The 13,765-nt window shown below is 39.4% G+C and overlaps 1 protein-coding gene across 4 annotated transcripts in view; it reads right to left on the bottom strand.

Moving 5' to 3' along the window:
• The window catches only part of CPEB3 (cytoplasmic polyadenylation element binding protein 3), a 208,854-nt gene that overhangs the window by 41,971 nt on the left and 153,118 nt on the right, over positions 1-13,765 (bottom strand). For 3 of the 4 annotated variants that reach the window (XM_077455226.1, XM_077455224.1, XM_077455227.1), the window contains one exon: positions 12,280-12,303. The exons of the other annotated variant lie outside the window; for it this stretch is intronic. In XM_077455226.1, coding sequence (XP_077311352.1) covers positions 12,280-12,303 — 24 coding nt within the window. The remainder of the gene's footprint in view (positions 1-12,279; positions 12,304-13,765) is intronic. 4 annotated transcript variants of the gene reach the window in all.

Below are 13,765 nucleotides of genomic sequence, written 5' to 3'. Positions count from 1 at the left end.
GTCCCAATAAAAATTGCAGATAGCCACCATTGCTAGTAAAAAAAAAAAAAAAAAAATTATAAAAATACTATAATTCTATCCCCTATTTTTTAGACGCTATAACATTTGCGCAAACCAATCTATATTTGCTTATTGCGATTTTTTGTACCAAAAATATGTAGACTACTACATATAGGCCTAAACTGAGAAAAAATTTGCTTTAAAAAATAAAATAAAAAAATGGGGATATTATAGCAAAAAGTACAAAATATCGTGTTTTTTTGAAAATTGTCTATAGTGCAAAAAAATAAAGACCGCAGAGATGATCAAATACCACCAAAAGAAAGTTCTATTGTGGGGGAAAAAAAGGACGTCAATTTTGTTTTGCACGGTCGTGCGTTGCTGCACCTATTGTGAGTTAAAGCGTCGCAGTGCCAAATCGCAAAAAATGGCCTGGTCATTCAGCAGCCAAATCTTCCTGGTCTGAAGCGGTTAAACATGCTGGCTATTCATCTCTAGGAATTTGTAAACCACTTTGTTCTTGGAGATGTTCTTTACAATTAGTAAAGCAGTATACTCTCAATATTTATTTTCAACCATAAAAAGTATTAACATTGCACACAACGCAATAAAAAAATGTGAAAATAGTAAATGTAAATTTAGAGCAAAGTTGGAAAAAAAAAAAAGTAGTGTGAAAGGAGGAAACTTGTACATTATGTATTCCAGTTATGATTTCACTAAAATACATGAAATTATTCAGCACATATTGTATGTAATACTACCACTGTTTAAATCATTGATAGCAACAGTTATTGGATCAAAGAGTCCACAGCACCATCTAGACGAGCACAATCAACAAAGTTACACATGCATTAAAAGATGGCATAAATCAGCATTGTAAATTAGTACACTCAGGCTTACTGGACAGACTAACCCATGAAGAAACTATGAAATTGGTACAAAGCAAAAAATTGTAAATACAGAAACGGAAGAACTCAAGTGTAGCATGTTCTCATATAAACACTGCAATGCAACATTGTGTAAGAACTAAATACAAATACTGTAGCCAATGACTTTTAATATATGGACACTTACCTGTCCAGGAAGCCTGCGATGTCGGCACCCCAGTCAATTTTCGGATAGACTACCGGGTGCTCCTGCCGCCGCCATTCCTAGTAAGGAAAACTGGCAGTGAAGCCTTTTGGCTTCACAGCTGCCTTTCTACTGACCTGCCCAGCAGGGGTGGAGGGTGGAGGAGGGCCGAACTTACAAAGGAAGGGCGGCCTCCACACAGTCTCCCAGAAGTGGGAAATGGTACCTGTCAAAATGAGGTACCCATTCCCACCTCCTCCTGCAAGGTGACAAATGTGGCACCAGGGGAAGCAGTTAAGCGGAGGTTCCACTTTTGGGAACACCGCTTTAAGCTGACCTATTACAGCCACACTGAAAAAAAAAAACAGAATACTACCTTTAAATAATAAACCATTTACATGTAATAAACTCATTGTGCATAACATGAATACTAGTGCCAATATCTGTTCCAGAAATGACTGCATTGTCCCTTGAAAACTATCACATTCTAAACCAGCCATATCAGTGTAGCTTCAGCATACATGGAGTGCTTTTTACTTCCTCCCTGTTCCATACTCTAAAATCTAGTGAGACTTCAGTCGTTGCAGTCCACAACAAATAAGCCATAAATAGTAGCTCCCAGACCCAACCCAAGGTTGTCCGAGGATCCTGTGAGAACACAGAGCGACACCTAGGCAAAACACACTAGAAGTCTAAGACCAGAATTATTTTCTTTAGGCCTTGCAATTAAAGGCTGTAAAACTACTACACAGAGCTTAGCGGCTGAGTACCACTATCAGAAACTTAGTACAGCTCACAACTAGGATCAAGGTGGCTGACTTGATATATCACACCTCTAAAAGATCCAAATAAATAGTAATTTTTACTGCCACTGATGCTGAAGAACGCAGATTCTAAGATTGCGGTCTCCAATCAAACCACTAAATAATACAGTAATGATGGAGGTCAGGGGGAGGAACCAGAGTGAATAAAGCTGATTGGTTGTATGGGGAAACGTCAACTTTAGCATATTTTTTCAGGTCCAAATGTCATTAGTTAAATACTACCTCCTTTAGTCTTTAAAATGGTGTTCTGCCCAAAAACGGTGCTGCTGCTGCCATTTTGGTGAGGGTACCTGGCAGTGTAGCATTATAGCTTCACGCGGGGAACCCTACTGTGCATGTGCGAGGCCCGACTCCTATCTCTACTGGCACGCTGACAGGCAGAGGAGGAGGGAAGAGGAGTGAGCCCCGCTGTGGAATCGCAGGCCGCGGGCTGGACTCCTGGAAGTGGGCACAAGATACCCGTCAAAGAATACTTTGTAACTATTGCTCAAAACAAAAGCTTATTGCGTTTTTTTTTTTACCAAAAATATGTAGAAGAATACTTATCGGCCTAAACTGAGGAAAAATAAATGTTTTTATATATATTTTTGGGAGATATTTATTATAGCAAAATGTAAAAGAATGCATTTTTTTCAAAATTTACGCTTTTTTTGTTTATAGCGAAAAAAATAAAAACCGCAGGGGTGATCAAATACCACCAAACGAAAGCTCTATTTGTGGGGGGGGAGGGGGAGGAGACATACATTTTGTTTGGGAGCCACGTCGCACGACTGCGCAATTGCCAGTTAAAATGGCGCAGTGCGAATCGCAAAGAGTGCTCTAGTCAGGAAGGGGGTAAATTCTTCCGGGGCTGAAGTGGTTAAAGCATGTTATCCGATACAGTGCTTATCCTGTGTCATTTTGCCCCCTGTAACACCTAAAAAACCTGGCAATTTCTCCACACCCCTCTGTAAACTTACCACGGTGTATCATGATTGCTGAGCCCTCACACCGTGGTCAGTTGCTCTTTCTAATCCTTTGTCCTCCTTCCCTCTGTGTGTGACCCACCCCTCCTGCTGCTCCCATAATACTAACCTGTATCCACCATCAGCACTGCCTCCTATTGCAGTGTCCCCCTCTGTGAATGATTTATAAATACAAATGCTCTGAAAACCTAATTTAAGAGCCAAGATTGCAATCATATGACCAGCCAGCCCTCTCCTCCATCCCTGACCCTCCAGACTGAAACCAGCAGGGGAATCTCAGGCCCGCCCGCTGCATCTCTCAGAGGAGGAAAGGAGAAAGCTGGCCAGTCATGTGATCATAATCTTAGCAGTGAAATGAGGTGAGGTATTTGCAGCATTTATTTTTATAAGTAACACACAGAGGGGGGAAATAAAATAGGAGGCATGGTGTATACAGGTTAGAGTGTACCACTTTTTTCAACCAGGATGCCAAATGTTTCTGGCTTGCCTTGGAAAAATGCCTAGAAAATTGCCCAAAAAAATGTCAACAAGCCAGTGGGTGGATCAAGCCTGCTTTTTTGTTAGAGGTTTTTATTGTGCAACATTACAACCTTGGGCACCATACAGGTCAGCTGCCAGTGTCCTAACAACCAGTTATTTCATAGGTTGATAAGGTGGATGTCAAATGCCTGAGTACTATGTTTGCCCCTCTCCATCAGCACTGAGGTCACATTAGCCAAGTGAGAAAGAGAAAATGAGGGGGACAGAGAAATACTGGAACACTAGTCAGTACCAGTGTGCATTTTAAGAATACATCACCTGTAATGTTGGGTGCCCTATATATGTGGATGATGCTGTGATAAGTAAAACTATTTGTTTAGCTTTTTACATTTTAGAATGGGGTGCCTCAAAAGTTTGTAGAACTTTACAGGGTGCCGTAACTGCCCCCAAGGTTGAGGAACACTGGTCTATAATTATATATGCACACAGAGCAACAACATTTTCTTATTTTCCAATTAGTGCAGCGCTTTCTCAAACCAGTAGATAATTATTTGCCCATGTAATATGTGCATTAAACTGTAGCAAATTACACAAAATACTAATTGTGAAAAAAAAATATAGTGTGCAAAAAAAAAAAAAAAAAAATACATAAAATTCAACAATGTGCCATTTTTTTTAGCAACACATAGATTGTTGAACTTTATATATATATATTTTTTTTTTTGCACAATTTTTTTTACGATTGAGAAGTATTTTTGTGCAATTTGCTGCAGTTTTGTGCGCCTATTTAAAAAGGGAGTGCGTTGGGATGTTGTCAGCTTTTTTTTTTTTTTTTTTATATTAATTGCACATAGCAGCTCACAAGACCGCAACATATAAAAATGGAAAATACTATTCAGCCTCTCCTCTGCAGTTCTTCATCTCTCAATACAAGTCATACATGGATGATTAAAATAACACATTTTCTATGTTCTTTTCAGCAGTGGGTCAAAAGGTATGCCAAATACCCTGCTGGATATAGAAACATCCACTAGAGGGAGCCTATATAAAATACACAAAACAGCTCATAAAAGTAAAGCACAGCAGACACATTAATACGTTAGAGAGACCAGCATTAATAAAAAATAAATAAAAAAGAAAAAGAAAATAATATGATATACTCTTAAAATATACTACTAGTTTCAGCAAGACTTGCAACTTGACTTGTAGATTATATGGGGTTTGCAAACGCTCCACTTTTTCTCCAGCTTTAAATAAAACCGTCTGTAGAGTCGGTAAGAAGTGTGTGATTGGAAAAAGTAAAACAAAAACATACATACATACATACATAGATGGCTGCAGCTGCCCCCCCGCACCGGCTCCAAGACCAAGAACTAAGCGACCCCATGACCGCTGATTGCTTGCTCAGTTCTTGGTCTCCACTCCAAAGCTCACTGGAGCACCTGGCTGTGGAGCAGGCAGGATTGACTGGCTCTCAGTGACGCTCCAAGAGGCCAAACCAGCTGTTGATCAGGCATCTGGACGCATCCAGACATTGTTGGGATCCCGGCAGAGCCTGGATCAGTTCTGTGACGTCAGCCAATATTATTCCACTGTTGGCTGAACCTAGGTCACGGGAGTGCAGAAATAAGTGCACTCCTCTGAAAAAAGCTTTGACTATACTTTGCTTAATACCATATAAAGTTAATATTCCCCACATGCTCAAAAAGCCGGGGAAAAAAAAAAAAAAGTGAAAGCTCTTCAAAACCACTTGTATGAACAATTCCACTTTAATAAAAATAACCACTTTTTTGCTAAAATTGTTGGGGACCTAGGCAGACCTTGAGCTAACACTTCATATAACTGGGTATATATAATCTGACTGTACAATCTCCTTTAGATCTTACTGTGTAGTACAAGGGCCTGCCTGATTAGATATAAAACGTGAATGGATTGCTTAGGGGGTGTCCTCCTATTAAAGTTTTTGTAAAGCGAAAGTTGGTTTTGCAGTCAGATTCTACTATCTAGTATGGTCAACTTAAGACATTAGCAAAGCCTTTCTTTAAAGTACTCAGACTGCAACGAGTCGGCATTCTACTGCAAGAGTAACTGAAAGTGGGGTCAGTGTCAGGCTGGATATTTTACATTACAATCCATGCATACAGATTTCCCCCCCCCCCACCCCCCAACCCTACAGTTTAATGTCTATGCTTATTAACAAATTAAGGACCAAGCTTTTTGAGATCTGTTTACAAGTTAAAATATTTTTTTTTGCTAAAAAATGACTTAAAACACAAAACATTACATCTCTCTTTTTTCCCCCAAATTACAGACCTTGCAATACTTTATGTCACACCGTATTTGTGCAGCGGTATTACGAGTGCAATTTTTTTTTGGGGGGAAAAAAAATAGCTTTTTGAATTAAGACAACCGTAAAGTTAGCCCAATTTTCTTATTAAATTGTTAAATATAATGTTTCGCCAAGTAAACTGATACCAAACAACATGTCATGCTTCAAAATTGTGCCCGCTCGTGGAATGGTGACAAACTTTGACACGTAAAAATCTCCTTAGGCGGTGGTTAAAAATTTCTATAGGTTACCAGTTTTGAGTTACACATGTGTGGTTTGAACATCGTTTTCATATACGGCCGCAACTTACATATGCATTGGCTTCTGCGTGCGAGCTCATCGGGACGGGGCGCTTTAAACTAAAGTGTGTATGTATATATATATATATATATATATATATATATATATATATATATATATATATATATATATACACACACACACATATACATACACACACACACACACACGCACGCAAAATGCTGTGAAAAAAGTATGTCCCCCTTTTTTTTGCATATTTGTCACTCTTCTAGTAAATGATCCTGTTGAAGGTCGCATCTCACTTGGACACAAGTTGGGACTCTGACAAAGCCACTCCAAAGCCTTGATTTGTTTTGTTTTTTAACCACTTAAGGACCGACTCACACTGAGATACGTCGGCAGAATGGCACGGCTGGGCACAAGCACGTACAGGTACGTTGCCCTTTAAGAGTCCAGCTGTGGGTCATGCGCACGGCGCACTCGCGACCCGGTCCTGAGCTCCGTGACCCCGAACGGGGAGAGGCAAGAGTAAACTCTACCCATGCTTCCTAGTGAGCTTGTCACTGATAGTCGGTTCCCTGTCATAGGGAACAGCGATCAGTGACGTCACACGCCAAGCCACGCCCCCTACAGTAAAAAAAAAAAAAAAAAAAAAAACACACACACACACACACACACACACACTAGGTCACACTTAACCACTACACTGCCCCCTAGTGTTAACCCCTTCACTGCCAGTGACATTTTTACAGTAATCAATGCATTTTTAATAGCACTGATCGCTGTATTAATGCCAATGGTCCCAAAAATGTGTCAAAATTGTCCGACGTGTCCTCCATAATGTCACAGTCACAATAAAAATTGCTGATCGCCGTCATTACTAGTAAAAAAAAAAAAATAAAAAAAAAAAAGGCATAAAAACTATCCCCTATTTTGTAGACGTTATAACTTTTGTGCAGACCAATCAAATGCTTATTGCGATTTTTTTTTAACAAAAATATGTAGAAGAATACGTATCGGCCTAAACTGAGGAAAAAATTATTTTTTTTTTTTAATTTTTGGGGGATATTATACCAAAAAGTAAAAAATATTTTCTAATATTTTCAAAACTGTCACTTTATTTTTGTTCATAGCGCAAAAAATAAAAACCACAGAGGTGATCAAATACCACCAAAAGAAAGCTCTACTTGCAATTGTCAGTTAAAGCGATGCAGTGCCGAATCGCAAAAAGGGGCCTGGTCCTTTAGCTGCAAAATGGTCTGGGGCTTAAGTGGTTAAGCCATTCAGAGGTGGACTTGCTAGCGCGTTTCAGATCATTTTCCTGCTGCATAACCCAAGTGCGATTGAGGTCACAAACTGATGGCAAAACATTCTCAGTCAAGATTTTCTGATACAGCACAGAATTCATGCTTCCATTCATTAGGCAAGTTGTCCAGGTCCTGAAACTGCAAAGCAGCCTCAGACCATAACACTGCCAGCACCATGTTTGACTGTTGGTACGATGTCTTTTTTTAAATGCTGTATTAGTTTTACACCAGATGGAATGCACACCTTCCAAAAAGTTCAACTTTGTGCTCATCAGTCCACAGAAAATTTGCCCAAAAGTCTTGGGGATAATCAAGATTTTTTTTGGCAAATGCTAAACGAGCCTTTGGGAAATTATTTTTTCACATAAGGCCAGAAAGATTTGGACAGTTTTTTTTTCCCTAAAGGGCAAGTTCCCCTTTATACACCTTTTTTCCTAAATTCCAGCTCCCCCATGCACCAATAGAGTGTTAATGTATTTTTTTTTTTTTTTTTTACAAAGATATCAAAGCTCTCTATTAAATCTACAGTCACTTAGGTTTCTTACCCTAATCCATGTTTCCATTAGGTCTTTCTTCCTAATCAGACTTTAGTTCATGACACAGGAAGGAATTGACCAGCTGACCTCATTAGTACACACCCTGCATCATCCAGCTACCCATTCCCAGGTGCACATTTTTTTAAAAACGAAATGCAGTCAAATCAATGGGCAGCCCATACACCTGAAGGGTTGCCCTGCACACAGCAATTACTGCAAAGAAGCATTTCTTTTTTTGAACAGAGCTTGGTGCATTTTTTTTTTTTTATGCGATTCTTGGTGCAGCGCATTTCTGAAATGCAAGGAAACACACAGATGTGAATGAAGCCTCATTGTTCTTGTGTTACTGCATCAATTTAACTTTCAGGCCCCATTCACATCTAGCATAGTGGAAGTGCATATTTGTGTCTTGTTTTTCCTCTGACACGCATAGGGCAGCCTGTTATTTCAATTGGCTGCACTACATGTGGTTAATGGGACATTTTGGCGTTTTGTGGGTTGTGTGTTTTTTGTGCGTTTTGCAGAATTTGCCCCTCATTTTTTTCACATGGCAAAATGTGCATTTGCTTCTGTGTGCAACTAGTAATTTTAGGTGTATAAACAAGGCAATACGCTCTGCCAGTGGTCATCAACCTTGTCCTCAGGGCCCACTAACAAGCCAGGTTTGCAAGATAACTGAGATGCATCACAGGTGATATCATTTGCTGCTCAGTGATTGCAGTATTCTAGTCTGCATCTCCCCAAGGTAATACATAAAACCTGGCCTGTTAGTGGGCCCTGAGGACAGGGTTGATGACCACTGCTATATGCAATTTGTGTATTTAGTGAGAAGGGTGATCACTGACTGATTGCATTTCATAAAAAGAAAAAAACATGTACCTGGGAATGCGTGGGTGGATAATGCAGGGTGCCACTGAGGTCATGACCTAAAGTCTGATCAGGAAGAAAGACATTACAAATGGAAACTGTCTAGAAACATGGATTAGGACAAGAAAAGTGACTGTAGATTTAAATGGAAAAAAAAGAAGGAAGAAGGAAGGTGTACGAAAGGTGAACTTTCCCTTTAAAGAGGCGTTCCAGCGCTCCTATACACACACATATATATATATATATATATATATACATATATATATATATATATATATATATATATATATACACACATACACACACACAAAAAAAAAAACATTAGGATATCATCCAAAAAAAATGTAACCTTATTTCAGTAATTCAATTCAAAAAGTGAAACTCCTATATTATATAGATTTATTATAGATTCATTACACACAGAGTGATATATATCAAGAATTTATTTTTAATTTAGACGATTATGACCTACAGCTAGTAAACAACCAGCATTCAATATCTCAAAATTAGATTACATAAGGCCAATAAAAAAAGGATTAATACAGAAACATTGGCTTACTGTAAAGTATGTCCATGTGCAGTATAGTATGAACTCAATACTTAGTCGGGGCTACTTTTGCATGAATTCCTGCATCAATGTGACCTGGCATGGAGGCGATCGGGCTCTGGCACTGCTGAGGTGGTGTTAGTCCAGGTTGCTTTGACAGCAGGCTTCAGCTTGTCTGCATTGTTGGGTTTGAGGGCTCATCTTCCTCTTGACAATACCCCACAAATTCTCTATGGGGTTTAGGCAAGGCGAGTTTGTGGCCAATCACAGTGATACTATGATAATTAAAGCAGGTATTGGTACTTTTGGCTGTGTGGGCAGGTGCCAAGTTGTCCTGGAAAATGAAATCAGCTTTATGCTGGTCAGCAGAGGGAAGACTAAAGTGCTCTAGAATTTCCTGGTAGAGGGATTTTGGACTCGATAAAAACACAGTGGACAAACGCCAGCAGATGACATGGCTCCCCAAATCATCACTGACAATGGAAACTTCACACTGGACCTCATGCAACTTGGATTCTGTGCCTCTACACTCTTCCTCCAGACTCTGGGACCTTGATTTCTACATGAAATGCAAGATTTACTTTCATCTGAAAAGAGGACTTTGCACCACTGAGCAGTCCAGTTCCTTTTCTCCTTAGCCCAGGTAAGACACTTCTGACGTTGTCTCTTGTTCAAGAGTGGCTTGACACAAAGAATACAACAGTTATAGCCCATGTTCTGGATAAGTCTGCGTGGTGGCTCTTAAAGCACTGATTACAGCTCCTTGTGAATGTCCCCCAAGTACCTGAAAGTCCTTCAGAATCCTCTAAAGGCTGCAGTTATCCCGGTTGCTTGTGCGCCTTTTTCTGCCACGCTTTTTCCTTCCACTCAACTTTCCATTATTATGCTTGGATACAGGTCTGAACAGAAAGATTCTTTAACAATGACCTTTTGTGACTTAACCTCTTGTGGAGGGTGTCAATGACTGTCTTATGGACAACTGTCAAGTCAGCAGTCTTCCCCAGGATTGTTTAACCTACTGAACCAGAATGAGAGACCATTTAAAGGCTCAGGTAAACTTAACAGGTGTTTTGCGTTAATTAGCTGATTAGACTGACACCACGAGTCTAAAATATTGAACTTTCACAATATTGTAATTTTCTGGAGACAATGAATTTTGGGTTTTCACTAGCTGTAAGCTATAGGGATCAAAATTTAAATAAATGCTTGAAACATATCGCACTGTATGTAAGGAATCCATATAATATATGCAATTCACTTTTTGAATTGAATTACTGAAATAAAGTTTACTTTTTGATGATATTCAAATTTTTTGAGATGCATGTGGGGGTCTATGTGTGTGTAAATAAATGGGAGCGATATGGGGCGATTATGCTCAGTGGTGGAGAGCCAAGTTTAAACACTGGTTTCCCATCCAGGGGGGACTCACCTCACCAGCTGCCTCAGCTTTCTCACTCTCCACAGACTTATGCAGCTGCCCCGACTCTGACATTCCTGTGGGCAGGGAATCTTCCCAACAATGGGTGCAGTCACCTAGCATTCACACATGTCCCTCCTGGCTGAACACAGCTCTGTCTCCAAAATGGGAGCCCTGAGCGATCATCAGGTTTGACTCATAACGAACATGCACACCTGCATATTCAACATACAACTACAACCTGACCTGGATACAGGATTTGGGGTTCCATCACTCCCAAGACACTATGAAACCTTCAAGCGCCAGGCCCCAATCTTGGATAACAAAACCCAGAGAATACTGACAAACGTGATGTCTCCATTTAAAAGCAATACTTTGGAGCTTTGCACTCTGCCTTAAAGGATAAGGTCACTTTTAAATTAATTATATATATATATATAATAATAGTAAAAAAATATAAAACATATACATATATATATATATATTTTACACACACAAAAAATTTTCCAGGTTAAAAAATTTACTTTTTTTAAAGAGTGTAAAGTTTGGCACCCACAATATGCAGATCATAGGTGCCATTTCAGACTCTTGTACAGTCTCCCTTCAGCTTTCAGCCTGCACCTCTGTACAGGCTGTTACCTTGCAACCTTGAGGAAGTGCAAATGGACTACGTGTGTGCTAATCAGTACGCTTGTGACTCAAACTACAAGTCCGTCAGCTGTGGTTTAAGATGATATTTGTAGTGCATTCATTCAGGAATCGGTGAGTAAATGACATGGCTGTGTGGGCGGAGTCCATTTTCACAATTTGATCAGTTGCAGTGGGAGGATCAGGCCGACTAAACTGCACAGCACCCAAGTTCGATTTTCCCTTCTCCCCACTAGTCCGCACTCACACTGAACTATAAAAGGGAAGTGCTCCTAGGCACACTCCCCTGCTAACCAGACCAGTGATCCTCGCTTCAGTACACAGTCTTCTGCAGAGAGCTGTGCACACTAGACAAATCCACTGGCTCAAGAAGCTGAACAATTCCCAGGATCAGTTAAAAATGCTTGTGTGAACGCACTTTAGAAAGATGCCACTAGAGATAGAAGGGAAGAAGTTATAAATGTTTCTTTTGAAGCCAATTAATGCAATCCTAGTTTACCAAAACTAATGAAACAGCATGTTTCATGCTGAAACAAAAATACTTTCAAATAAAAACATAAGAAGTTACATTTTATTTTCTGAAATTTACACTGAAGAAGCAAGTGATTTGAAGGCAAGGGTTAGAAGATTACTGATGAAAGGTTTAAATTAATGGGTCTTTAAAATCTAAAACACACGATTGCACATACTTAAGAAGCTTCATATTTACATATGTTAAAGGGCCATAAACTGAAGAGATATGTAATATCCTGTGGCAGTAAGGTCTACTGTTGACTAGATAACTAAACAAAAAGTCAACCATGCTTATTTAAATATGTATAAATATGTAAATGTGAGTCATAACTTTTCGAGCAAGCATGTGTTTCAGATTTTCTAGTCCTTTCAATCACATAACAATTAAGTAATTCTAAATAAATACATAAAATCATTAGAGCTCAATTATTGCATCACCCAAAAAAGCTTGATTTTTTTTCTGCCCAAAGAATCTAGCAAGCAAGAACACCCAAACAATTCTCTATGTATTTACCTCGTCTGCGACCATAGCTCCTGGCTGCATGAAAACAGAGAAATGGTTGGAAAATTAAAACATATACATAGACAGGCTTATTAATGTTCCTGATTTACATATATTTTGGCTTAAGGTTAACTACAGAGGAAATATTTCTAGAGATAAAGTTGCCATGAGTTATACTATGGTTTTTAGTACGCTAAAGGATCTTGACGTAAACCCGTGGGCTAGATATACTTGCTAATCCAGCCACGGAATCATTCGCATTCAGTTACTCATTTGCAAAATGCCCAAGTAACCCAAAAAACTGGAGTGTTGTGTAAACTGTGAACAAGTCTCTCATAGCCAAACCTTCCCACATCTCTGGGTCAAACCAACTGGAGAGGATGACCACCCCCCTTTACAGTTTGAGCCAAATAAATTAGAAAACGCAGTCTTGGTTGTGCCATAATGCAATCTTTCGAGCGCTTTGTCAGGTTTACATAACACAACTTGGCTTCTATGTATTCCAAGGCACTGGGGAGATTTACTAAAAAATGGTCCACACAGAATCTGATGCAGCTGTGCATGGTAACCAATCGGGTTCTAACTTCATCTTGTTAAATGAAACTTTGACAATAAAGCCTAGAAGCCAATTGGCTACCATCGTTTTAGTAAATCTCCCCGTGTGCTCAGATGTGCCTTTGCTAAAACCCTGTTGGTTTACAAAGATCACAGGAAAAGGGAAAAGACATTTCATCTTAGATCCCAAAGTCAATATTTTTTCACTTTTCATTAACGAAGGCCCTGAAAATTATAGTGATAGATTTAGATCTGAACCCAGTCATGTCGGTGTAGAGAAGTTTGATTTCACTGAAGTCTAGACTTTAACTAGTGAAGAACAGTTCAAGCATGGATATTTTACAGTGTCATTACGCGACCTGTTTTAAACCAAATGTGGACTTGAAGTATTTGATCTTCCTCTCGGTAACCTTGGTTAACAACACTGTGGGTAGGAAATTCTACAAGTGTAGGCCCTAGCTCCCATTTTGGATAAGTCCAACAAAAGAAAAATTACCAGCTCAACTTACCAGCCAGCAACAAACCAAACTGTCCCAAAGGTTCACGATAAAAACAAGGTGTAAACTGCTAGACAGGACAATTCTGTTTGTTGCAGGCTGGCTAGTTGAGCTGGGAATTTTATGTGCCCTCTTTACTGTTAAGTCCATGAACCAACTTCAGTTTTCCTAAAGTGGCTAAAGTAACTAGAACAGCCTAGCTTGGTAGTTTTACAACTGCCATTATACATATACAGATCCAGGCTATTAGTATTATACAGTAAAACTCAATGACTAAAATTATCTTTTTAAGCACTAAAGACCAACTCTAAATATGTTGCCAGCTCTTGGCATCAGTAAAATGTCACCAATGGAGGAAAACGCAATAAACATGTCTTTTAGATCTCACGGTCCACACTTTCCTTGAGCCCCGCACATTTTGCTAACCAATCGTTGTCAGGTTAGTT

Source organism: Lithobates pipiens, unplaced genomic scaffold (genome assembly GCF_037356315.1).
Source record: "Lithobates pipiens isolate NorthernLeopardFrog02 unplaced genomic scaffold, aLitPip1_a1.2 Scaffold_25, whole genome shotgun sequence".
Taxonomy (NCBI): Eukaryota; Metazoa; Chordata; class Amphibia; order Anura; family Ranidae; genus Lithobates; species Lithobates pipiens.
This window is presented reverse-complemented; position numbering and strand designations above follow the sequence as displayed.